General features: G+C 37.5%; 1 protein-coding gene and 1 long non-coding RNA gene across 3 annotated transcripts; both read right to left on the bottom strand.

Annotated features, from left to right (window-relative positions):
• Positions 1–1264: 1264 nt before the first annotated feature.
• ppm1ab (protein phosphatase, Mg2+/Mn2+ dependent, 1Ab) lies at positions 1265–24577 on the bottom strand. Of its 2 annotated transcripts, XM_077220732.1 has the most exons (8): positions 24506–24577; positions 23158–23274; positions 22308–22957; positions 21970–22145; positions 16521–16599; positions 8172–8619; positions 6866–7735; positions 1265–5073 (listed from the first exon to the last, which is right to left on the bottom strand). In XM_077220732.1, the coding sequence occupies exons 7-8, from the start codon at positions 7721–7723 to the stop codon at positions 4930–4932; spliced, it is 1002 nt and encodes a 333-aa protein (XP_077076847.1). In that variant the 5' UTR covers positions 7724–7735; positions 8172–8619; positions 16521–16599; positions 21970–22145; positions 22308–22957; positions 23158–23274; positions 24506–24577; the 3' UTR covers positions 1265–4929. The 2 variants fall into 2 exon arrangements, with proteins under 2 accessions (XP_077076847.1, XP_077076846.1); XM_077220731.1 differs by lacking the exons at positions 16521–16599; positions 21970–22145; positions 22308–22957; positions 23158–23274; positions 24506–24577 and having other exon boundaries at positions 6866–7724; positions 8158–8288.
• LOC143729713 (uncharacterized) lies at positions 17755–18506 on the bottom strand. Its single transcript, XR_013200052.1, has 3 exons — positions 18471–18506; positions 18098–18228; positions 17755–17816 (listed from the first exon to the last, which is right to left on the bottom strand). It is a non-coding gene; the product is annotated as an uncharacterized LOC143729713 (long non-coding RNA).
• Positions 24578–27612: the final 3035 nt, after the last annotated feature.

The raw sequence follows: 27612 nt of genomic DNA, 5'->3' as shown, positions 1-27612 counted from the left end.
GTGGTTTAGGGATGACATCAAAACCGTAAGACTAATTCACCACTGGTTCCCTCGAGAACAGTAAAATAAAGCCTGTGGTAAATATGATGATAAACTTGACGATACTTAAGACGTTTTGTTCTACAACATAAACTGCACACATTCTTTTCGTTACTTATTGGAAACATGCGTTTTTTTATACCATTACCATATCCCATTAATAAAACCCCATAGGAAAATCTTGAGGGAACCAGTGGCGAATTAGTCTTCTGGAATTTGACATCATCTCTGCCCCCACTTTACAGTATGTATATGTAACATCTCATGTTGTTAAAATGAATGTTTATTGCATTATTTTAGTGTTGTGTTACCATGATGTTGTTTTGTATTTTTATGACACCTATATATTAGCATTTCTGCCATGACAACTGTCTGAGTGTTTGGCATAGTAATGGATATGATAATGTTGGTTTTGACTAAATGGATCTGCTACACTACTGTTGTTATTGCTGCTGCAGAGCAAGTACGAGACTTGCTTCTGCCAATACATGTAAAACAGGCTGCTGCTGTACAATATAGCATACATGAATTACCCGTAGCAGATCTATACAGGTGGAGCTGGGGAAGGTGGAGGGTTTCTGAATGTGCACTGCAACTGCTACAGCAATGCTGACCATATTTGAAGGTTGAGCAGCGAGCAAATTGGCTACTGATACAGCAGGAACCAATCCGCTGTGCCCTACAGAGAATGATGTGATTGCATTAAGGACCTTAACCTTATCAGCCCGCGCCATCTAGTTTTTCATGTATTTACTTCAGCTTGTGTAAAAGCTACTTGTGATAAACTTTGATTAACCTAATCATGTGGCTTTCTCTTTACCATCTGTGTTTTAAAAATGGATGTCAGTATTATAAAAAAATAAATAATTGTAATAATTTGGATAATTAACACTTTAAGTTAATCAAATATGTAAAAAAAAAAATTGTAATTTTTTTCTGTAGAACTTAAAATGTTGCTACTACATTTTCTACATTTAAGTTCTGGCAATCACAGCTACCAATTGTTTTTTACTGTACATTTTCCTTAAAAAAAAATTCTTAGAATGTAAGATTCATGTACAGATTTGGACTGGGAGTGACAGACCATTGCACACGTCAATTAGACCTGAGACTGGCCACAATTTTTCATTAAAAACTGTATTTTAAGGCAAATCTGGTGTACTTTCATTTTCATACAATTTTACTGAATAACAGATCTTTCTGAATTAAAAAAAACAAACTCAAATTCAGGGTTTCCGTAAATAATTTTATTTGATTCATCTTTGACAGCCAAGAATGACAAGATCACAGTTTGTCTACATTGCTAAAACCCGAGTGCTAATGTACAAAAATAAAAACTAAAGAAAGAAAATACTGGGTGCTCACCCTCTAATATTGAAATACTTTTCTATGAAATTGTATTTGAAAAATCTTTCAAAATGAGCTTTATAAAACAGTTACCTTCTGAGAGGTAAAATTGAACAAACACAGTCACAAACAGTCTGCTGGGTTAAGAAAGGACCGATCATAGATTGTAACCCTTTCACATCGTCAACCTTGGACCGATCTACTCTGACAGAATAGTGAAAAGCATGAACATCATGAGAAGAAACTACTTTGTGTAGATGAACCCAAGACATGATGCATTTTTAACTCCCATAACTTTCAGTTCATGTGGGCTATACTCATTACACGGATGTATAACAATAAATACAAGGAAAAAAGAATATAAGCTTTTCATTGCATTAGTAGTGCTTATTTGGCTAAATAAAATGGAATGCATGGACAGTTTCATTCAACATAAGTAAAATACTATAAAGACAATAAATTATTCAAATAAATAGTGTCCTCTGTTGCTTGTCAAGTTTGGACCTGAGAGGTAAAGACAGAAGTGACACACAGGGACCCAACAGCACAACACAGCGCAAGTACATGACAATAAGTGGGCTCTGTTTGCCCTAGTTTAACACTCCAGAAGATACATTTTGAAATGATCCTGTGTTACAAAGGACTATTTTATTTGCAGTTGGTTTCTTCACTGAAAATCCAATGAACTTTGGAGATGGACAGTCGTGTATAGGGAAAGAAAATGTCAACTAGATCTCAATTTCATGGTACTACAGTGTTAGAAATCAAGGCACTGTCTTAAATAATACTTTATGGCCCATTTAATGCCTGCTTTGTTTTTCAGTAAGGCAATATTTCCACTACGAGTCCCACCCAATGTTTGACTCATAGGATTTGGGTTGTGCTTTACGATAATTTCAGGTGAATGGTTTAAATAATTCGCATGGCACTTTTTGTAGTGTGCTCACTGCTCACCAATGCAATTATGCTTAAATCATGCATGAGTGGACTATAATGTTACAAAACAAACAAACAAAACCACCTCAAAAGACTTTCACTCTCAAAAGTTCATTTAAATGCTACAACTGGCCATAGACTCACTCGTAGGCACAATTAAAGGCTCTTCAAGAAGGACTTAGTCACTCTTTGTAGGTATATAAACACGTGACGTGTCTCAAAGCATACAGATCTCAATGTGTGCTATTATGGAAGAAAATAATTAAGGCTAATTTGATAAACAGTGGATTATCGGCAGGTGTGTCAAGCCATGTCAAACAGTGAGGAGATATAACAGCAAACCAAGCAGTGTGAAATTGATATGGTACAGGAATGACCTACAATCATTTTAATCTCAAGAGTTCTCTCAGAGCAGGCACGCTGTTTTTCATTCAGTTAAACACATCTTAAAGCTAAAATATTTTTCTGGTAAAACACCAACACATGCTAAAAACATTTGTGATCTTTTGGCTTTAAGGGGAAATTTAGATAAATATAAAGAACACCCCATCCTTTACCAATGCAGCCAAGAAAATCAGTTTCTGTTCTTATTCTGTGTGCGAAGCAATAAAACAACATTTTTTCAATAGCATTGTATCTTTTTCTGTGCCCGTCGCCTAGTCCAAACTCAAAATTCACTAGACTGAACTACTGCTCAAGTATAATCATGTATATTAAACATAAAACCATGGATGAGGAAAAACTGGTTTTGGAAGTTGGAATCATCACATATTCTATGACAGATCGAGAGAGTGAAAGAGCAAGAAAACAGTGGGAACTGTTCTGATTGGCTTAGTTTTGAGAATGATTGTGTTGCATCACGCCCCATTTTCAGTTCTGACAAAAATAAGAATTCTGTTATCATTTACTCGAAACACCAAAGAGTTGGTTTTCTTTGTTCTGCGCTTCTTTTTTTTTTTTTCATATTATGAAACTCAATGGGATCCAAAGCTTTCAACAAGTTTCTATGAGCTTGGAACAACATGAGGGTGAGTAAATGATGAAAGAATTTTCAATTTTAGGTAAACTATCTCTTAAACGATAGACAAATTGCTTGGCGTTAAAATCTTAATGTGTCGCACCATGTTAGGACAAGTCCAAGGGGTTCAAAAAAATTTAAATTAAATGAAACGCTTGCAAGATCTTAGGTACAGAAAGAGAATACAAAGCTAAATCTTATAGGATTTAAAAAGAATTAAGTATTATAAATATTAAATCATTGTACCGACAAGGATCTACATCTCAGAAAGTGCTGACAGGCTGAATCCCACCACTCTATGTACCTAGAATTTCTTAACTACATAATTTTTTCTTAATAGTTATATAGACAAACCAGAGGATTGACAAAGAGTCAGTTTGAGGCAACAAGTAGTAAACAACTCGGAGAGGATTGTAAAACATTGACACAATCTTTCAAATACTATGCTCAGTTCACACGGAAGCTGTTCCTCAGGGGTTAAAAATGTATACTGTACAAAGTATAAAACTTCTGTCAGACCAACTTAACCCTAAATAAGATCTTTTTTTACTGTAGCATCCATGCAGGAGGTGTACACAACTTCTCGTGCTATCCGTACTGTGCATGCTTTCAGTATCATGTGTTCATTGGATTTAATATTACTCTTCCAAGCAGTTGGAGTTGGGTACCAAATGCTAACTTATCTATCGATTCGAATGAAGGTAGTCGCTGTAAATTAGGACTAAGGCAACAATGTTCCATATTACAGAATAGGAATCATGCAGATTAAAATGCTCATGGCCACTGCTGTAGACACAAAACTGCACCATCAGGCCATGTACAGTAGTGTCAGCTACAATTTCAGGTAATCAGCAGTGGAGGCCTGACATACACTCTCATCTACAACGACTTATCATAAAGATGCAAATGAAACGGGTGCTAGACTTAAACACATGCTCATACGAGTTGATGAATACAACTATCCAAATAACAAACTGTCACGAATAGAACGCAAAACTACACTTTGTATTAATTCTGTTCGAACAAATAAACAATGTATTCTAACTGAGGTCTCGAATTTGGTCTCTCTCTTATTAATAGAAGATGCCTTTAAATATAGCAGCGTTTAATGACAAAGTGCAGAACCAAATGTTGGGTTTTGTCATTCCTTTTTCCTAATCTACAATTGCACTTACCATCACTTTATAGTTAATAATACACCAATACAGACGTTTAATACGCACTGGAGCGGAGGATTTTTGGATACACTACAATAAAATCTCTGGTAAAGCTACAGGCTACACTATATTGGTTAAGTGCTTTTCAATATTGGCAATAAATAATCAAAGGCCTCTAATTATCAATACAAGCTCAAATAAATTCACACTATTGTTTCTCTCTGGTAAAATTTATGCTGAATAGTTCTAACTGTACTAATACAGTACCAGTGAGTCTTTCCTCTCCAATATGGGGATTCGTTAATTGGAAACTTTACGTTAACTGTAACGCATACTTAATTGGCAAGCGTAAACTGCCATCTAACAAACTCACCTAATTAAGTAAGAATGTTCACTTTCTATAACTCGCTCTCTTCATCTTTGTAATACATTTTATTTATTTGCCTTTTTACATGCTCCACCCTCTCTGTTCTGCAGGTACTTATCTAGCTCCGCCTCTCGCTTCACGGCTTCTGGGTTGACTTTTGGGGCACCAGGAAAACATACCAGCACCACACTCATGTTGTCTCGACTACCCTGTTGATAAACAAATAATCACAGAAAGAACGTTTGTGTTAGCTCAATGACTCTAAAAATGGCATATTCAAGCAATAACATTTTCCTTACACTTTGAATACACGCAAGTATACACATTTTATATATATATAAATAGGGCTTGACATGAACTTTTTTGCTAATCAGCCACTGTGGCTAGTGGTTTTCCAAAGTTACTAGCCACTCAACATTTTCACTGGCCACAATTTTGACTTCGATACCATGCGATAAAACTGATATTTTTAATATTATCTCTAGGGCTGGGTATCATTCAAAAATTTTATATATCGATACCTAGACTTCGATACCGGTTCCTGAATTATACTTGTTTCGTGTGATCTTGTTACACGGGGGGGGGGGGTTAATTGATTATGATCATAATCATAATCAATGATTATGAATGTGTCGGGAAAAAAATAGCAAAGACACATTTTAATAGTTTATTAATAAACTACTGTTTTCTGAGTCAGTGTTAGCTGCAAAAATGAAATTGACGTTGCTGACTCGTCATCTTTACAGTATAGTGAACGCGCGCACAGACTCCTACAGAGAGAAATGCAAGCAACTTTCATTTGGGTTACATAATCAGAGAGTATTTGTTTTCGGTTCGAATTGGTTCGTTTAAAAGTAGACATTTCAAGCTTTCCATATGCCTGTTTCTCATGTCTGTGAGGCAAGTAGCCTATACGCTGAGTTTCGGTTTATTTAAGTGATGCGCTCTAGTTCTTCTTGCAGTCGAAGACGGAGCAACTTTCTGCTCGTAAGTTCATTCCGTGCACTGTCAAGTGCTTTATCAGACTTGTTGAGTTGCCGGTCTTGGCAGCAATTATCTTGTCGCAAATATTGCATTGCGCGCTGTTGACATCGAGTCTGGTGAAATGTAGCCACACTTTTAAAGTTCACATCTTTTTTAATCTATTGGGATTGGGACGCTTACACACTACAGCCTCATGTGTGAGCCATGTCACTGGGCGTAAACTAGTGTTTTTCCTTGATGTCTCGCCACAGCTAATCATGCTGCATGCTTATTAGCTCACTGACTTTGATGAGATTAACCCCTTAAGTATCGAAATTTGGTTACAAATGACAAGACATTTTTTGTTACTTGATTGTTTCGAGGTAATTTGTAAAAAGTGCCTTAAAAAGTATCGAACTAGATACCCAGCCCTAATTATCTTATTATTTGGCAGCAGGTATATTAAGACCTTTACCACCACCATCACTTTAAGACCTGACGCACGGATCCATTATACTGTTGCACATGCGTTTTCTTTCTCAACCGTTTACATTCATTTAAAACATAACTGACTGTGTTTACATGACTACTCGCCAATTTATACAGGTTCGTATTAGGTTCCACTCGCCATTTGAAATATTTTTGTGTGTATCTGACTGTTTAAGTGCATTATAAGCTGCGAAAAAGAACTCAATTTAGTTTTATGTTCAGTGAGTATGGGGAGGCGGGTTTGTGTGTCAACTCGCTGTCGGAGCGATCATGAGTTAAAGATATTTCAGCATTGATAATATACATAGATAAATCAATGTTTTTGACAACACTGCATTGCACTTAGTTTATTATTTCAGATGCCTTTTTAAAAGAGTACAATTGAAAAATTTATAATATATATAAAATTCAAGCCATTTAGTTTTTTGTTTGTTTGTTTTTTCACAGTAAACAGTATTTGTACAAAAATATCATGAATTATTAATAAATAATAATTCATGTAAAATGACCCATTAGCACCCAACTCACAATGTTTATAACTGACTTTACCTTGTACAAACAGGTGTCCACAATCTCATTACACACTCTCTCCAGGTCGTCGGTCACTTCCAAGCGTGAGCGCACAAAGTCACACAGTTCTTCGTTGGCCATGACGTCCCATATCCCATCACAGGCCAGCACCACAAATTCATCGTCGGCCTCAGAGCGTTCGATCTCATACACTTCTGGCTCAGGGGACACCAACTGCTCAGTGGGGCCTTTCCCATGCACGCACTTATAGTCGAAGTCACCAAGAGCGCGGGAGACAGCGAGAGACCCGTTGACCCTCTGGATCATAACAGAACCACCTGCGTTCTGAATTCTCTCCTTTTCCAATGGGTTACTCGGCTTGTGGTCCTGGGTGAAGAAGTGAACGCGACCCTTGCGGCTCAGTAAGGCTCTGGAGTCACCGCAGTTGATGAAATAGAAATGATGAGGGGAAATCATCACGCCCACCGCTGTGGAGCCACTGCGGTCTGCCCCGTGCTTTCGTTCGGACATGGCCCGCATGTGCTCGTCGATTTGCAGGAAGCCTGTGCGGATTCCACATTTCACACTCTCCACAGAGGGCCCGGCACCAACTAACTCCGCACCTCCGGAGCACCCTCTCCTGAAGTCTGGGTTGCTGGTAATATGTTCCAGCAGATGCTCACAGCAGTAACGGGCAACCTGAGAGCCTGCGTGCCCATCGTAAACGGCAAAAAAGGACCACAGACCAAGGCCGTAAGGCAGCCCCATCACAGCCGTGTGTGCGTCCTCCATCTCCACACGCCATCCCTGCATACTGCTGAGTCCATAGCGGAGGCTGTTCCCCTCTCCGTGAGCATTGTGCTTCTCCATCTTTGGCTTGTCTAAGAATGCACCCATTCTTATTTTGCTCTAACACAAACAGAACGAGAAAACAAAGTGAGTAAAAGGTGTTTCATTATGACATGAGATACTCTTGTTTATACAACATATTCAAACATGCCATAGATATGACATGGCCATTTATACGATAAGCCACAGGTGCAGCAAGATTCCAGTAGCAAGTAAACTGTTTAGGTAAATGTTTATCATCACACCAAAGCAGTAAACTTATTTGTCTCCAATCCTGCGGTTGTTTACATTTTAGCTTCCTTTTAAAATCCTTTCAGACGCCAACGCAGCAAAATATACGAACCTGTATAAATGTAAAACAACTGTGACGTGTTTACTGATGAAGCCACTAACGTTACCCTTATCAGCATATATGCAAAATACTGCACGCCCAGATAGCATTAAGAGGCTAACTCCAGCATTTTTATGTTCGTCAGAGTGACATAATATCACTTACCCAGTTTCTTCGTTGTCTTTGCTGGATGAATAAACTCCGAGGCACAAAAGCCGCGGATAAAAGCCTTATTATCAGTATGTTGGGCCGGATAGCAAACACTATAAACCAGTGCTGCGCTCGCTCACAGCCACAACACACATCAATCGATGGCTAGCCAATTAGCCAGTAGAATAGCGTCAAAACGGCTAAAGCTTGATTCTGAAAATAATAATTAAAAAAATATATAGAAAATCATCACATGAGCCTGTTAAGGCAGTCCGCAGCTGGGCGGCAGGGCATTTCTGGCTCCGGTGTTTTTGTTTTCCCGAGGGGGGGCTACAGGAGTCTCAGACCTCTCTCTCTCTCTCTCTCTCTCTGTGCGGATGGGTTGGTCTGGAACCCGGATGCTGCAGCGGACAGTGCGCGTTCCCCTTTCGCTATTACATCATCACTGCCACGCAATCGAGGGCTGGAAATAGTCAGATCTATGAGTCAGATCCATTGACGAGATTGAGGGACCGTTATAAGCGAAACTCGTGCCGTTCGTTTAACTGTGCTTTGTAGTTTTTTCTGCAGAGGCTTATATATTCTTCTTTATATGTTTACAAAATAACACATTGTCATATAAATCTATAGGGCCGTTAACCAATAGAAATTATGACAATTATAAATAAATTTCAACATTTTAACTTTGAAAACCTAACTGTATGATGAAAAAAATAGGTGTTCTTGAATTGTGGGAATGTAAACTCAAATTTGTTCATTAACTGCTCAGCCAGTCAAGCTTACATACATATATGCTTACACAATTAATCAAAACAGACTATAAATCTATCAAAGTTTGACACAATCAATGTGATAAATTATCAATGGTTATCCCCCTTTTTATCCCCTTTTTACTTAAAAAAGTAACCTGTTTGCCTTAAAATTTTAAGTTAATGCTATACAATGAAGGAGAATTGGTTCAATCAACAGAAGCTCAAAATATTACATTACTTGAACCACATAAATTATCTAAGTTGATTTGACAAAAGAAAAAATGTGATAAATCATGAAAATATTTTTTTACAGTGCACAAAACAGCTGTGTGCAAACTGGTATCTGTAATATTATTTTAATTTATTATTGTATTCATAAACTCACTCAAATAATTTTACGGTTTACTGCACTTTGTTATTCTTCTAGTTATTTAAATTACCTAGTGGCTAATAAATCAGAAGTCTTACACATCCACAGGAAATAGTCTTCTATTAGCATTCTAATGGCCCCTGGACTGTGCATGTTTTAGCTCCAACATAAATAGCACAAGTATGAGTGGCCTCTTTTAGAGCTGTTAAACATTGTGCTTTTATTCACTAGATGTAGGCTATTCTTGGTGCTGTGTACATTGTGTAGGCTATGTAGGCTACAATCTTTTGACCAGAAATGATATCGCTCTTCGGCTATTCAGGACAGGTTATTTAAGTTGCATTGAGTGAACGCATGTCATAATCAATGACATTTTTACACAGGCATCGGTTAATAGAGCTACAATAGAATATCCACATTTAGTTATCTGCAATCAATCTGTTAATGGTATGCCCAAGAGCAATAGAAAAGGGAATGTTTTGGGGAATGTTAACATGTTATTATGGCCACCCATGGACAGAATGTATAGTCATATTGCCTGTAAGTGTCGTCATGCTTTTGTATCATGGTATGTCCAAGACTGGAGCCACTGTAATGCTAATGACTGAGGGTAAATAATTCATACAGGCCTCAAAATCCAAATTAAAAGCTTCTTACATTGCTGTCTGTATGGTGACTTTAGTGTGTTGCTCATAATGCGATGTGCACTTAGGGTAAGTAGCTTCTTGCTCTAAACATCCTAATGCATTAGACCGAATGAGGAAACCTTCAGCTAGATTGGCATAGTGATACTGAATTGTGCTGTTTTTAATACATATCAAAACAAATATGGCCCTAAAGCTATTGCCAGGCTTTTCCACTGCATTGTGTAAACTGTTATGCTGAATTTTTTAGATTGTAGATAGTATAATGAAGTGGTGCTGGTTTTGCCTCAGGGCCCATATTTTACATTGAATATCAAGTGGTCGACCCAACACAGTACCAAAATTGTTTACCATACAAAAATTACACAAACTGCACATAAAATCAATCAGCCCCTGTATGCAAAATTATTAACATGATGTAGGCTGAACAGGAAAAGAATGACAAATTGTTTTATGAACGGCACTGCACAAACATATTTTTTGTTGCTATCTTAATTAGCTGCATTTTATCAGAACAGACCTGCTGCAACACATTTTTGGGTTGCGACCTTCCAGGTAAGATCCTCTGGAATAAACTATAAAAATGCCACTCTTCTTGATTCTCTGACCATTTGAAACATGCCAGATATGAAACAAGTATGAAGGTTATGTACAGAATGGCAGTGTGTTGTTGATTTGAATAGAGTCATGAATGACAGAGGAAGGGATGGATGAACACCAACTACTGAATTGTCAGACTGCCTGCCAAATCGCCAACCCCAGGTGAGGTATCCAGAGTAAATTATGTGCCACAACAATGTTGCCCTATTTCCAAATTCCAGACAGTGTATTTGGACTGTGTTGTCTTAAACAATAACAACAACAACAGCTGCCATGAAAGTGGCGATGTGTGAGGCAAACCAAGTGAGTCACAGTTTACTGTCATCACTCTATAAAAAAGACAATTCTGTCTCAGGAGATCATACAAACAGGGAAGCACCTGAAGAAACTGGTTGAAGCAAACAGGAGAAACCCAGAGGTGTGCAGTCTAAAGCAGCTGAAATATATATGAACAATAAAGAAATGCAATCCTTCCAGTTTCACATGGACCATCATTCTATGTCTTCATCCCATTCAGCAGCCATGTAAAGTAAAAAAAAAACGTTTGTTTTCTCTGGGTTCATCGTAGTATTCCATTCGGTTTTACTGTATGTTGTAGAGAGGCCAGTGCTTTGTTTTTTAAACATGCTATACAAATGAACTCAATGAAACTACCACATAAGGTAATTTTCCGCATGTCAGTTTTCAATATTTTTTTAATGGATTGGTAAATGAAGGAAAGTCGAAATGTAGGAGTGTCAGTTATTTTCATTTTAGAGTTTTAGTCATTGCCTTTTTTCCGCCTGCTGGAGTTCGTCATTTGTTTTTATGGTTACTGATTTGATTTCTCATTCTCTTCAGCTGTTTCCTCAATAGTTACCTTTGCTGATCCCCAGTTTTTAAGTCTCCCTGTTTCATTTGAGTTTGTCCGGAGTCGTCAACAGGACGTGAATTAAACGTGTATGTGTTATTAAAGACTTCAGTTTGATCTTCATCTTCGTCTTCGTGTGCTCGTATCTACCATGATTGTGACAGAAGACAGAAGTAAACAGAAGACAGAAGTAAGGCACGCCTACCAGCGAACGGTTCTAGTGAGGATTTCACCGCCCACGTGGAGTGGGTGCTAGTTAACAATGGATTGAAGTTAACCATCGTCCTGGAGCCTGGATCTCACGAGACGTCTGACCAGGTGTGTGAGTCGGCAAAACCATGCGCAACCAAGGGAGTCATTGCGAAGGGATGGACAGTAGCATTGCCCATCCTGCCGCCACAGAGTGTGATTCAATGCTGGACTCTGTCAACTGTTTGATGAACCTCTACCCGCACTAATTCCGCTCAACCCTGAATCTGTTTCTCTGAATCTGTTCCCGCCCAGCCTCCCTCTCCCGCCACCTCTTCAACATTCAACCAGTTCATAACTCATCGCTGTCCTCCATCAGCCCCTCGGTTCCTCCTCTGTTTATCGTCTGTGATGTGGATCCATCGAGGGCCTTCTGTCATACAGCTTCTCCAGCACAAGGGGATTCCTTGGCTTTGCCTCCGGCCACTGATCTCGTCGCACCACCTCGGCTCGTCGGCTCACCCTCCTTGGCTCCTCCTTTCCTCGTCTTCACAAGGCAGGAACCATCGGGCTTACGATTACATCGGGCTCCCTCAGACCACCAGCTCCACCTCTGTTGGATGTTGTCCATCCTGTGCCACGGACCTGCGAGCAGTCTGCTGTGCTCCTGTCCTCCACGGCTCTGGCGAGCTCCACCCTCCCTCCAGTTCCACCTCAGCTCTCCGGTACCCCAATTCCACCTCGCGGGGTTGTTGCTGCAACTCCGTTGCTGCCACCGAAGCCTTCGGGGTTGCTCGGGTTCCATCGGCTTTCTGTCTGCACCTGGGGCTCCACCACCATCAATCATCACTATGGCCGCATCAAGGAAATCCCCGTCATGGCTCCTACCTCCTTCGACGCTGCTGTGGATCTCCATCCTGGCTGGACTCTGGAATTCCACCTAGCATCCCCTGCTCCAGGCCTCTCCTTGGCTCCTCCCACCATCTGCACAGCCCTGGTTCTTCCAGTCGTCACCTCCCCCAGATTCCTGTCCTCCACCAGTTGCACGTCCTCCGCCTGAGCCTCCTCCCATTGTTGTATTTTCAGTGCGAGGTTGTCCCTTTCCGGGAGGGGGTGTAATGTCACAGTTATGTTTAGTTTAGAGGAGGGATGGGACAATGACGCCCCGTATGTCTTTAAATTCGACCCGCTGGACCACACGGATGATCAATTTTAAAACATTTGAAAAGTAATTAATGGAAAGATGTGCACCCTAATGTGAAAGTTTACTAAAATTAGCAAAAATAAATGAAAAATTTACCATTCAAGATGGTAAACGGATTATCTACCAAGTTCAAGGGGTCACCCATATGTTTGGTTTGTTTGGAAACTAAATCTATAATGCTTCAGCACCCCCAGCACCCTTACTTCCCCTGCCCCTGCAAATACATGACAGAAATGTATGCACTTAATTATGTTCTTGTACATTTTTAAAATAGTTTTTTTATTCATGGTGATATGTGGATGTGGATTATGGTAATACCATTTGGAACAGCTATTTTATGAATAAACACTTTTTAACTGTTCTCTGAAGTTGAGCTGAGAATACTCTAGGCTTATAATCAAAAATAGGACATATATGTGTTGCATATTTACAGACAATGCAACTGAGATGTTTACATTTGCTTGTTGGGGTAATATTGCTTGTCAACTGACAACAGTTTCCCATTTGTTTTAGCATAATTGCACACATTTTTTAGTTAATAAATTCTTTAAAAACCTATTTAATTAATTATACATTATTTTCTCTTAATAAAAATTTAATTGAGTAAGACGTTCTAAAAGGTGAGAGTGTGGATTAGTAATCTGGCCCCTTGATGAAGGAGAAAAAATGTTGGCCCTCGTCACTACCAAAGTTGCCCATCCTTAGAGTTTGTTTTCAGTCATTGCCACATTTTTTTCCACCTTCTTGAGTTTTTCATTTGTATGTTTACTGATTTGATTTCTCATTCTGTTCAGCTGTTCCCTCACTAGTTCCCTTTGTTAATCCCCTGTATTTAAGTCTCCCTGTTTTATTTGAGTTTGTTCAGTATTTTCAGTGGGACGTAAATTAAACGTTTATGTGTTTGCCTTCTGCCTTGTATTAAAGACTTCATTTGATCTTCATCTTCGTGTGCTTTTAACTGTACGATTGTGACAAAGGGACAGTTTAGGCTACAGCTTGTACAGTTTATTTTGCGATAATTATCTGAAAAATACATTATTCCACTTATTACCCCAAATAAATAAATATATAGACATTAAATATTGATTTGATATGAAATTACTTTATAATTTTACAGATTCCACTAAGAAAAAATAGTCCATTACAATGAACGAAACATCAGCCAGATAACAAAAATATGTTGTAAGAACATTTTGCTAATGTTAAATGTTATTATAACTATAATGTTGAATGTTATATTAAGTTATGAAAATGTTCATTCTAAATGTTTTCTGAAAACATCTAGTTTTTAAAATGCTTTAAAAACCTATTTTCTTGGTTATGTGAACATTCCATTTGATAATTTTGCAAACATTATGGGATACTTTTAAATGTTCTTTGAACAAACACATTTAAGAAAATGTTAGATGCATGTCGTGTACATGCTACTGTTTTGAGTAGCCTATGTTATTAAAGACCAGATAACTTTGAACAAACATTCTATTAACGTTAATTTTAGCTGTTAGAACTGTTAGCTGGGCAGCAACAAGACGGACACTGAAGTATTACAGTAATGTTAATACTCTGAGGTCATTTTCTGTACAATCAATAACATGATACACAATTTTACAAACTTGATCTCTGTCTTGTGCTTTCAAGCTCTGCTTTTCATTTAGATCATGAAAACTGCACCTGTGATGGGCTGTTGCCATGTTCTTTGCCAAGCAGTAATTGAAATGTTATTGTCAATCTCCCCCTTTCATCTTTTCTCCTCTCCACCTTTTCTTAAGGACAAAGGAGTCATTTTGGTTTGCACATTGAAAAGCTCCCATTAAAGATACTGTTATTTTTGTTTAACAAAAAACAAACACTACACTTTATGTGTCTCTTGGCTATGTTTTTGCATTGTAGATATACATTTTTAATGTTTTCTTATTATGTATTATTCTTAATTGTTATTGTTTGGTCTGTCCTTCCGCTCCTCTCCCAAATTCACAACAAACAATTGCTCAGTTGGTATTTAGGATCAACACAGATGATTCATTTTATTAAAAAATCAGTTTTTATCACTAAAATCCAGATGATCATGGTGTAAAAAGCCCAAAACAATTATTTTAAAGTGTTTTGCTAATATTGCAAAACTAACATTAAGATTAAAGATTAATGTTCCATATTCAATCTTCACATGACCCCTCTCTTTCTCTACAATGCATGTGGTTTAAACAACAAAAGGAGACATCTAAGCTCTTTTTGTTGTCGCACCCTGGCGAGACCGACCAAATGGACATCACCCAAATGAACAACTACAATATTAAATCTAGTGGACTTAATGACATAAGTTCATTTTTGGTCTTATTTCTGTGTAAGAGTCCTTTCCAGTGTCCTTAATTCCAACAACAGATTACAATCTAACTACACTGTGGATTATCAATACCGACTGAGCTCCTCTGTAATAGGTTCCAAGTGAAATAGTACACACAAATCCATGGCCTAATTTTTACACTTGCTTATTTGCTGCAATTCTAATCTGACACAGAGTTCTGATGGTTTGTGCTTTGAGCAGTGGAGGCTGACCTTGCTGTTGACAGCAGCAGTCAGTTTATTTCTTTGTAAAGATAATAGCAACAAGACGATAAAATGTGTGGATTAACTCCCTTTGTTCTTGGTCTTTCTTTACCTCTCCTATTACTTATCTTTCTCTGATAGCTGGAATGGACATGCACTGTAAAAGATTATATGATCGATAATTTATGACAGAATATGTTTTTACATTGCTTTAACTCATCAAAATAAGTTAAGCAATTTTCAACTTTTTTTAAGTTATACAATATTCAAATCATTTTAAGTCAGTTTAATGTAATTTAAGTTGAAATGACTTCCAAGTTGATTGTACTAAAAAACTTTGTTATGTAAAATTGGATTTAAAATTATATTTATTTGTTTTATTTTTTAATAAGTCTGTAGATTAGAAAACTACAAATACACAAAAATAAAATGTATTAAATATGTATAAATAAATATAAGTGCAGCTATTACATGATAAAACTGTAATCTTGAGAATTATTATTTTATGACATACTAATACTGATTTAAATTATAAGACTAAAAAAATCTATAATTTATGGTTGCTTTGTTGAAATAATGAATACCACCTTAGAATCATAAATATGACACCGCATAAATTCCCAATAACATAAAGAGAAGTGTGTGTTTTATCAACTTTGTACTGTTAAATACAATGAAATCTATATTCCTAGGTAGTTTTATCAAATTAACATCTTTTCACTTTTGCTGAGAACTATACTGAAACATTTATTGTTATTTTATTGAAAAGCTAGTTGAAGACAAGCAGATAAAAAATTCTGTATGATCCGGTCTTTATACTTTGCCTGCATAATGTCTTCCACTGGAATGTTGACTTTGTAATGTTAATACATTGCAGAGAATTTATGCACGGTGTACACTGTGTCTGCTCATTCTTCCTCTCTGGTTATTTCTACATATATAGATGTAAACAGTCACACATCAGAATCTGACCCATTGAATAGCATATGATCCATGCACGCAGGCATATGAAAGAAAACACTGAGGAATAAGTATGTGTGCAGTGCAAAAGAAATGGAGCACTGCTGCAACTGATGAACTATTCATGCTCTTTATGCAAATTTAATTTAAATTAGTGGAGAGCAGTAGCTCAGTGACATGTTCATATATAGTCAGCTTGGGACTGGATATGTGCAGGCATGCATATGTGAATTAATTTAGTACTCTCTCACTTGATTGTCCATCTGCTCCGACTGATGTGAGGCTGCATAATCAGAATGGAGAGCAAATCAGAGGGCTTGACTCCTCACACTGCACTTTCCATAGGCAGCCCAGTAATGCAGAAAAAATGAAAGTGCACGTATTACTGAAAATGAAGGTGTAATTATTATTGATGCATAAGGCTGACCTGCCCATATTATTAAGTGCTATTTGTGTTTATTAAATTTGACAAATGCAGTTGTTGTCAATGCATTTGTGCATGATTAACTATACATAACATTTCATTAGTTGAGATGTACAAAATTGCGAGAATGCATCTTTTTCAGTTATTATTATTTTGACTACACTGACATAGGCTCGATGTATTTAATAGTCCACCTTGTCATGTTTTTATTTCAAAGGGTTGCTGATGCCACCTAGTGACAACGTGATGGCAGTTAAATGCAATGCCTTTTGTTTAAAACAAACTATTATGTGTTTTATACTTACTTATATAATTACAAAACAGATTACAAAAATACTTTCAGTGAATATCAATCGAAATAATATCATCATAAACAAAAAAAATCAATAAATACACTCTGACTTTTGTTACATATTTTTGTTTAAAACAAACCGTATTATACATACACTGTTAATTATTTCCCTGTTAAATAACTGGAAATTACTGGCAGCAGGGTTACCATTATTTTCCTGTTATTTTAACAGTTAATTCATGTTAATGTTTTTTTACAGTGCACTCCCCGTAATGTTTTTCAACAGGAATTTACTGTGAATCGCAGAAAAAACAGGAAACAACTGGCAGCAGTGTTACCATTATTTTCCTGTTAAATCACTGTTTATTTTGTTTCCATTAAATATTAATAATTATTTTTAGCATAACGTGTACCACTGATTGTTATAGACATATTCTAGCTTGAGTTAATACAAGAATAGGCATAATCCATCAGACAACACTTAAGTGAAAAAAAACGAATAGTTCCGTGTTGAAATTAACTTTTTTTTATTGTAATACACACACTGAAATGTAAATACTTACAAATGTAGGCACACATGGATCAGACCAATCAAAGAAATATTCAAAAACATTCTTAAACCCAAATACATTGTTCATTATAACAAAATACTGAACATCAACACTTAGTTACCTAAACCACTAAAATTCAACATATGAATACATTCATACCAATACTTAACACTTAATGGAACTCTTCATCAATAAAGAGCATAAACAATAAAAACACTGCACTGCTTAGACCACTAACCATTTTCCAAAGCACACGAGGATCCTTTGCAAAGTCTTGGGTCTGTATATGAGAGAAAGAGAGAGAGAGATGAGTTCCATAATTTCACATTTTTAATCCAAAATTATATCACATGGCTTGACCAAAAAAAAGCTAATTTTAGAAACAGAGCACAAAACAGACAGAATAACATAAAATAATAGAAAGGGTGATGAATACAATTCATTGAAAGAACAAAAAAGAATGGCAAAGAATTGAAGAGTTAAGAATGAACATTAGAATGAATTTCCTGAGTCATTGCTGTTTGAACATATCGGTATGTGTAACGTATACATCTTACTCACCATTTTCAAATGAAATCCCACTGAAAGTCCATGAGCTTGCGCAAGAGGCTGGGACGTTTGAATTGACAGTTCTTCTTTTTTTCCTCTTTGCAGCCTGTGTCGCTTTTTCTGGGTTTATACCCACAAAGCATCTGAAAAATTATACACTGGTTAAAAATCTAGTCACAGACTAACAGCAACAACAAAGTCAACAAATGTACATGAACTATCCTCAACATGCACTATCTTCTTGCCTCTGTGAATATTGTTAGTTGCACTAAAACTTTCTAAATCAAAGTTAATTGCTAAATCCCTTCAACCAGACCTGTTGAAACCATGCTTGAGCCACAGCTAGGCCAGAAAAAAATGCAGGTGTTAACAGACAATATCTTACCTCTGGATGAATTGAAGCGTGCAGGCTGCCTCCTCTTGATACTGTAAGTCAAAGATGTAAAAACAGGGTGAAAAAAGGATTCCAGTCCTGTCACAAAGGTGGACGTGATCCCTTCCCTTCGCAAATAATTTGGCCCTCAAGGCTGAGCATCCAGCGCTGGAAACGGCTTCCCGTTTCTCCTGAACCCAGAAATGTTTTAACTGTCAAATTTCTGTTTTAGTTTTAATTTTCATTACAGTTTAGTTTGATACCATTGAATTCACTACATACAACACTAAAGCCAACTGTATTATCTAAAACCAACTTACCAAGAAGTATCAGATGAGGAGTTGCAGGTATAGAGAGTGAACTCTCAAGGTCAGCTGCAGTGGCATATCCCTAGGACATAGAACAAATTAAACACAATATTAATGTCATAAGACTACCACTGAGTTAGATATATATATATATATATATATATATATATATAGATAGATAGATAGATAGATAGATAGATAGATAGATAGATAGAAAGAAAGATGGAGAGACAGGAAGAGACAGATAAAGAGAGAGGGGGGATATAGATAGAGAGATAGAGAAAGATACAGAGAGAGATAATGATGGATAGATAGATAAAGTGAGATAGATACAGATATAGAGGGAGAGACAGAGAGAGATGGAGGGAGATAGAGGGAATGGGGGAGAGATAGAGGTATAAATAGAGGAAGATATAGGGATAGATTGATAGGCAGAGTGATAAAACAGAGATAGATACAGGGTAGGTAAAAAGAAAGAGAGAGATAGTGAAAGAGATAGGTAAAGATAGATGAATAGATAGAGATAGAGGCAAAGTGAGCGAGAGATAGATGGTCAGAGGAGTAAATCCTGGGATATCATCTTGAACAGCAGTGTGATCAGGGATGGTACCCCCTGCATCTGTAATAAAAAAAACAAGAAAACAAATGTAAACATTGATTTACAACTCAATGATAATCAAAACAGCACACACACACAAAAAAAAATAGGGTGCACTATACAAATGCAATTAAAAGAGAATAGCTGTTCACTTCACATAGCTATACTGCACTAGCCCGATCAGTAGGCCTATAGCTGTTTTTGCTGGATTTACCTCATTGATAGCCTAAAACCTGCACATAAAATAAATAGTCACACCAGCATGTCTGGTAGCCCAAACAGCTTTAATCCATCAAAGACGAGCAGCTAAATACAGTCTTAGACCAACTAACGTTATCTAGTATCATAAACAGTTGGGTTGGAACGGTACACGGAAGTCATGGTTCGGTTCATACCTCGGTTCAGACATCACGGTTCGGTAGGAGTTCGGTACAATGGAGGGAAAAGCAAAACAAAAATGCAGAAGGCAATTATTTTTATTTTATTATTTTTTACATCCAGTTCTTGCGTCTAAATTAGTTGCTTACATTAACAAAATGGGCCAACAATAGCAGACATAAGCCCTTTAAATAAAAATAAATGCCCATGTTTTATAAAAAGGTTCACAAAACTAAACAAAAATGTTTAGAAAATATGTAAGATAACGTTAATTTAGTTGTAGGTTACGTTCTCATATCCATTTTTTTTCTAATGTCACAAGGAATAATCTGGTTTACTGCTTTACACGATTCTTTAGTAGTGTGGTTTGGGTATCCTAAAGTGTTAGTAGAGTAAGTTACTAAAGTACTAAAATAAACATTCACGAGTGTACCTTACTTCTCACCGCTGATTCCTGATGGTTTAGAGGACAATTACACCGAGTCGCACACTGTCGTTTCAAAGAATAGTACACCGGCGAGTGCGAAGTATAAATGCCTCGTCCATTTGGGAAGGCGCGCGCGCGGTCAACGGAGGCTTGCGCTGCGGAGGAAAGTAAACAAACCTAACAGGGCAACAGATTAGGTGTCCCTAAAGGACCCGCTAACAGTGGTTCCGCATTACATTAATTTGCACGCGAGTTTTATTTATTTTTATACCGTGTATTCTCCGTGTTAATTCATGCACCGGACCGTGACGCCCATACCGATTCGCTGTTCAATACGAATAACGTTACATGAACCGTTCCACCCCTAATAAACAGCTATCAGTAAATAGATTTATGTTAACCGTTTGATTTTCAGGATTAATCTGCTTTAACCAGACGTGCACATGGCAAGAATGCCACACAACTTGACCACGGGAATGCTATAGGCCTAGCGTCCTACTGTTTACGTTATAGATTTAGATCGTATACATAAATGGACATTACAATAAGCGCATTGTTTCTAAAATTAATGGGAAAACTATTGAAATGTTGCTAGCTTGAATCACCGTGGCTCATTAGCAGCTAGCTAAATTACTTCATGTGGTCTAAATCCGTGGCGTTTAGTAGGCCTATAACGTTACAGTACATCAATATCACTGATAGATGCTAAAACTATGCATGAATTTCAAGAAACTCTTTAATCTCACCGGATTATTGTGATTTTGTTCGATGTAACCAGCCACCGCGATCTTCCGACATGGATCTTCGTGTTCGTTGCAGGTTCAAATGCCTTCTTCTACGCTCCTTCCCAGAATTCAAAAAATACTGTATGAACCTGTCATTTCAAATAGTGGCGCCAATAGACATAATAAAGTACCGCCTGCCAGCGTGCAGCGGATATTTACACCGTGTTCAGAACACACACACACAGACAGACAGACACAGGGAGCGCAGTTCCTCAACTAATAAATGTAGCCTATAGGCCGTCTCGCGTAAAATCCGGGTGTAGGGTATTAATAGGGTAACAAAAGGCTATTATACCCATGATAACAAACACATTTGCGCATGCACAGAAAACACCGCGAACTTTCTTATTTCTCTCTGTGTCTGTGGAATAGGCTATGCAAGATTATTCTTGATAATATTTGCAGTAGAGAAAGCAGGTGTTTAATTTGTCTAATTCATTCAGTAAATGCATGTACTATATTTTGTTGGATTGCACCGTCGACTAGGCTACTGATTGAATCAGCCGTTGTTTAGCAACCTAAAAAAACGAAATGCAATTGCTAACTTCGCCACTTATAAATAATAACTTTTTTATAATAAGCATGAAAGTTGACCATCGTAGGCTAACCTTATATCCGACATTGCTTGAATTTTCGATTTTGCTGTTAAATAACAAAAATGAGGTGTTATTTAACAATGAGGTGTTAAATAACAAAAATTAGGTGTTATTTAACATATATTTCCTAAAATTAACAGTAAGGCGCAGTTATTAAAAATAACAGGTTAATCATGTTGAAATTTGGGTGTAAATTAACAGAAACATTTAACAGTGTAGGCTACCTTTATACTTACTAATATAATTACAATGAATAATAATCAAAATAGTACCATCATAAATTAATGAATATACTCTGACTTTTTACAGGCTTAATAATGCTTCAGTGTGTGGTTCTCCTGAAAACATGGGACTGCACACAAGGGAGTGTCGTGCTTGGTGAGGCTCTGCTTGTTCTTGCGTGTACTGGGGAGGCACACCTTGCAGTGACGCCTGGTCTTGCTGCCCTGGTAAGTGGTCTGAGGGACTTCAGATGGGAAATGTCTGGCTGTAAGGCGCAGAGGAGTGTCTAAGGCAGGACGTCCTCCTTTGGTTGGACACATCAATGTGTTGTACTCCTCCAGCAGCCCTCTCATCAGGGAGGTGATTTCCTTTCCTACTCATAGTAGAGCACATCAAGGAGAATAGAGTAGTATGTGACGGTGTGGTCTGTTTATTATTGTAAATTTGTTAACACTTTAGATTACATTAATTTAAAATGTTATCACTTTTTATCTTGTTTATATTTATTATTAGATGTTTTGTATCCATTTCTCACCAGTAATTTGCCGGTAGACGATGTGGCTCTTGAGTAAAATAGTGTCAAGGTCAAAGAAGATCTTCCTTGGTAGAACTTCTGGTGCATTCAAGAAAACCAGTTATCATGTCAGCTTTGTCAACTGCCCACAATCTTTTTGTACTCCAGCACACAGATTAGCTTCCTCTTTGGTTGCCCAGTGATGTGATCAAGCTTCCCTGTGGCTGTCATACCAGTTGGGTGGACTGTGGTAAGGACATGAACATCCCTCTTGTCATGCCATTTTACTGTCAACTGTGATCTATTTTCTTTGAATTCCACCTCACCCTTTGTCATCTTACATGTGCTGGAAAAGTGTGGGACTACTGTACCAGTTGTCCACATAAAGATCATGACCCTTTCTTAGGTAAGGTGCTAGAAGTGTCATCACAACAGACCCAGAAATCCCAAGTCCTTGGTAATGTTGGATGTCACTGGTAGATCCGGAGTCTGTTCCGTTTAGATGGAATGTAGTGACGAAATGCCAGCCTGCCTTTCCACTTCGTCAGAGACTCATCCACACACAGATCCCTGTATGGCAAAAAAATGTGACGAAAGGAGGAGGTGAGAGCATTTAATATGTTTCTGATTTCTTTCAGCGGGTTTGCGAAGTAGAGCAGAAGGAAGCGGTCCTGTGAAAACAAAGACCCGAAAAATGGTGTTAAGAGCATGGGGTCTGTGCTCCAGTAATCACTAAGTGATGGTTTTTTGATCAGCCCCGTTAGGAAACCGACAATAAAAATGTGTAAATTTCAGGGATATTTGTTGAAACCCATTTAACTAGTTTTCCTTTAATTTCCCTTTCTTGCAGGTCAGAGACACAATTTGTTACCTCCACAATTTCTCCGATGACATCTTCTGTGAGGAACAATTTAAAACAATTAACCTCACTGGGCGTTTCTGGTGGATTTAGCACACCACGCAGCCGGCACATCATGGGAGCTTATTTCTGAAAAAATATAGCATATGGTCAATGGCGAGAGACAACTTGTCTTTTTATTCCGTCTGAACTGTGCCCTGAATTACACATATGAAGTCACCGTTTGTCATAAAACAGAAGAGTAACATTTAGTTTTATGTGAAAATCGTCAATGAATTACATCTCTTGTCTCGCACTATGTAGGTCTACGTCACCAAGCTCGTATGTGTGCAGTCTAGACTATATGTAGACTATAGAAAAAATGACAGACGTTTGCTTTATTCATTGAGAGAAAAAGTATGACGTCACATGCAATCCTTTTGGGTTTGTAGTCTTTGTAATTATGTATTTTCACAGTCTTATACCTCAACAGTTTTACATCAAACTGCGACTTTCTTGACTTTAAATGTATCGTTTAAATTGACAAACATCATATGTGTAATTCAGGGCACAATTCAAACGGGATCAAAATATGTTTTGTCTCTCGCGGCTCGCCATTGACTACCATATGTAATACTCCTGTAAATAAACAAGAAAATGGAGAGAAGAACGCTGATATAATGGCTTCTCGTTTCTGCATTTACTGCGAATCAATCAATAACAGTATAATCATATTACAACTGTTCATCACATTACATGGTCAACACATGTATGCATTTTGCATAGTAATGCCTGACTATAAACTTAAACAACTGTAAACATTTTGCATATTCAGCATTTACAATTACCAAAGTGACACTCTAATCGATAATATATATATATTTTGGCCAACATTTTCACTAGTATTTTACCTTTATCTAAATAATAACATGAGAATGACTATGTAAAAATACATTTAGAATACAATCCATATTCTCAGTTGCGAACATACTACTCAGTTCGTTGTCTGATGTATTACATTGAATGACGAAATGAAATTCATTCTTCAAATACATTCACTCAAATGTAACGCATAACACTGTTAGCAGACATCACCTCAGATTAAACGATCACGTATATAAATTGAAGATAATTCATAACGCTAAACAATATTATCTCTTATAGATTCAAATATTATTTCTACTTAAACCATTTATTTGGCGGAGATTCACGCTAATCACGGAGCACTTATGCTAACCATGTGCTCAACCCAATGAACTCATGACAAACTTTTACTAAAGTATAAAATATCAGCTTTAAACTCATACAACTCGTTCGTATTATATTAATAGTATTTATACTTTAAATCGAAAGTGTGTTTTGCATTATTCTTCGCAGTTACCTGTAAATAAACAAGAAAATAAAGAGAAGAACGCTGATATGATGGCTTCTCGTTTCTGCATTTACTGCGAATGAAGCACATTACGGCGCGCACCAAATGCGATGACGTCATGCCAAATGAAAATAATTAATTCACTAAATGCACAAAACCATATTTTTCTTCTCATAAACACAAATGACAAATTAAATACTATTTTAAAATATTAGAAAAATTACATTAAACAATTTGAGAATCAAAATATCAATATAATCAATACGTCCTTCTCAAAAAATTAGCATATTGTGATAAAGTTAATTATTTTCCATAATGTAATGATAACATTAAACTTTCATATATTTTAGATTCATTGCACACCAACTGAAATATTTCAGGTCTTTTATTGTTTTAATACTGATGATTTTGGCATACAGCTCATGAAAACCCAAAATTCCTATCTAAAAAAATTAGCATATTTCATCCGACGAATAAAAGAAGTGTTTTTTTAATACAAAAAAGTCAACCTTCAAATAATTATGTTCAGTTATGCACTCAATACTTGGTCGGGAATCCTTTTGCAGAAATGACTGCTTCAATGCGGCGTGGCATGGAGGCAATCAGCCTGTGGCACTGCTGAGGTGTTATGGAGGCCCAGGATGCTTCGATAGCGGCCTTAAGCTCATCCAGAGTGTTGGGTCTTGCGTCTCTCAACTTTCTCTTCACAATATCCCACAGATTCTCTATGGGGTGCAGGTCAGTAGAGTTGGCAGGCCAATTGAGCCCAGTAATACCATGGTCAGTAAACCATTTACCAGTGGTTTTGGCACTGTGAGCAGGTGCCAGGTCGTGCTGAAAAATGAAATCTTCATCTCCATAAAGCTTTTCAGCAGATGGAAGCATGAAGTGCTCCAAAATCTCCTGATAGCTAGCTGCATTGATCCTGCCCTTGATAAAACACAGTGGACCAACACCAGCAGCTGACATGGCACCCCAGACCATCACTGACTGTGGGTGCTTGACACAGGACTTCAGGCATTTTGGCATTTCCTTCTCCCCAGTCTTCCTCCAGACACTGGCACCTTGATTTCCGAATGACATGCAAAATTTGCTTTCATCCGAAAAAAGTACTTTGGACCACTGAGCAACAGTCCAGTGCTGCTTCTCTGTAGCCCAGGTCAGGCGCTTCTGCCGCTGTTTCTGGTTCAAAAGTGGCTTGACCTGGAGAATGCGGCACCTGTAGCCCATTTCCTGCACACGCCTGTGCACGGTGGCTCTGGATGTTTCTACTCCAGACTCAGTCCACTGCTTCCGCAGGTCCCCCAAGGTCTGGAATCGGTCGTTCTCCACAATCTTCCTCAGGGTCCGGTCACCTCTTCTCGTTGTGCAGCGTTTTTTTGCCACACTTTTTCCTTCCCACAGACTTCCCACTGAGGTGCCTTGATATAGTACTCTGGGAACAGCCTATTTGTTCAGAAATTTCTTTCTGTGTCTTACCCTCTTGCTTGAGGGTGTCAATGATGGCTTTCTGGACAGCAGTCAGGTCGGCAGTCTTACCCATGATTGCGGTTTTGGGTAATGAAACAGGCTGGGAGTTTTTAAAAGCCTCAGGAATCTTTTGCAGGTGTTTAGAGTTAATTAGTTGATTCAGATGATTAGGTTAATAGCTCGTTTAGAGACCCTTTTCATGATATGCTAATTTTTTGAGATAGGAATTTTGGGTTTTCATGAGCTGTATGCCAAAACCATCAGTATTAAAACCATAAAAGACCTGAAATATTTCAGTTGGTGTGCAATGAATCTAAAATATATGAAAGTTTAATTTTTATCATTACATTATGGAAAATAATGAACTTTATCACAATATGCTAATTTTTTGAGAAGGACCTGTATATCACACTCTCCCCGACAGGATAAGATGTCGTCCCGACATGTGCCAATGTCCTTATGAATTTCGATTGCTTCCAGTTGAATAACTCTTTTTTTTTCTTTGTATACTCAGTCAGTTTTTCTCTATAATGACACTTTAAGTTCACATTTGCCAACAGTCATTGACAACTGATCAAACATAATCGATCATACCTGTGATGGCCGACAACGTGGCCACACAGCAAGGCGGTAACTAACCCATGCAAAATCATGCATCTTTTTCTTTTGTTTGTTATTTTGGTTATCCTTTATACATTACGTCATTCAATATTTTGTTACAGATCACCCTTGTATACATTTCATAATAACGACAGACACAGATTTGGTTCATTACATTCACTTTATTTATCATTTTCACTGTTATCATACATGACTAGGTTGGGTGCACACTTTCTAGTTATTGGTGGTATATTGTGTTAATATTATTTTCTTTGAGTTTAAGTTACCTGCATGTGGAAAGTGGAGTTGTGGCGCTGCCTGGGACGTAGAGCTCCGGTGAAGGTCCATTCCATTAAAGGACGGGCTGGCGTCAGTGGCTGCCATTTTATGCTGTTGGGTTAATCCATGTTGCCAATTAGCAGGGGGGGGGATGATTGATTATATGTTAGTTTTGTTTATTATTCTATTTACATTTTGGTTATTATAATTACTGGAGTAAGTTATTTTATGATCTCTTTATTGATAAATTTGAAGTTTATGACTTTATTTAGTGTAATTGTGTTAAGTGATGATTGTGTGATGTCCCTTGTGTGTGTTTAATGGACTAGTCATTTGTATATATAAGTTCCCCATGTGTGTCATAAGGGAGGTCATGTTGGTTTGGTTAGTTTGATTTGATTTCTGTTAAGTTTGATCCTGTTCAGTTGACCCTTTTTCTTTATGGGCCCAGACCTGACTTTATTTTTATTCAGTTTTTCAATTATTTTGATTTTGTAACTTTCTTTTTTTGTATTTAAATAAATAATTTTTGGTTGGAAATCCTGTGTCCTTTGCCCTTGACTACTCGGTCCCTCACATATGGTGTCAGAAGTGGGATCTGCAGAGGACGCAGGTTTCCTATTTTTTGGTTTTTTCCTTTTTTTTGTCCTCCCTGTTTTTTTGGAGCCATGAGTCGACCTGGAAGAAGAGGGGCTCAAAGGATGATGCCAAGGGAAGTACAGGAAGGAGAGGTGGAGACCATAGAGGATGGTGAGGAGATTGTGCCA

Source organism: Siphateles boraxobius, unplaced genomic scaffold (genome assembly GCF_051911475.1).
Source record: "Siphateles boraxobius isolate OS27281-9 unplaced genomic scaffold, OSU_SipBor_1 8, whole genome shotgun sequence".
Classification (NCBI taxonomy): Eukaryota; Metazoa; Chordata; class Actinopteri; order Cypriniformes; family Leuciscidae; genus Siphateles; species Siphateles boraxobius.
Note: the sequence above shows the minus strand (reverse complement) of the source record. Positions and strands in the feature narration are given on the sequence as shown.

Excerpts from the sequence above, each read along its gene's own strand:
- ppm1ab (XM_077220732.1), bottom strand. The coding sequence starts at position 7,723 with ATGGGTGCATTCTTAGACAAGCCAAAGATGGAGAAGCACAATGCTCAC. Across the intron at positions 5,074-6,865 it reads TGGACACCTGTTTGTACAAG|GGTAGTCGAGACAACATGAG; the intron begins GTAAAGTCAGTT and ends GTTTATCAACAG.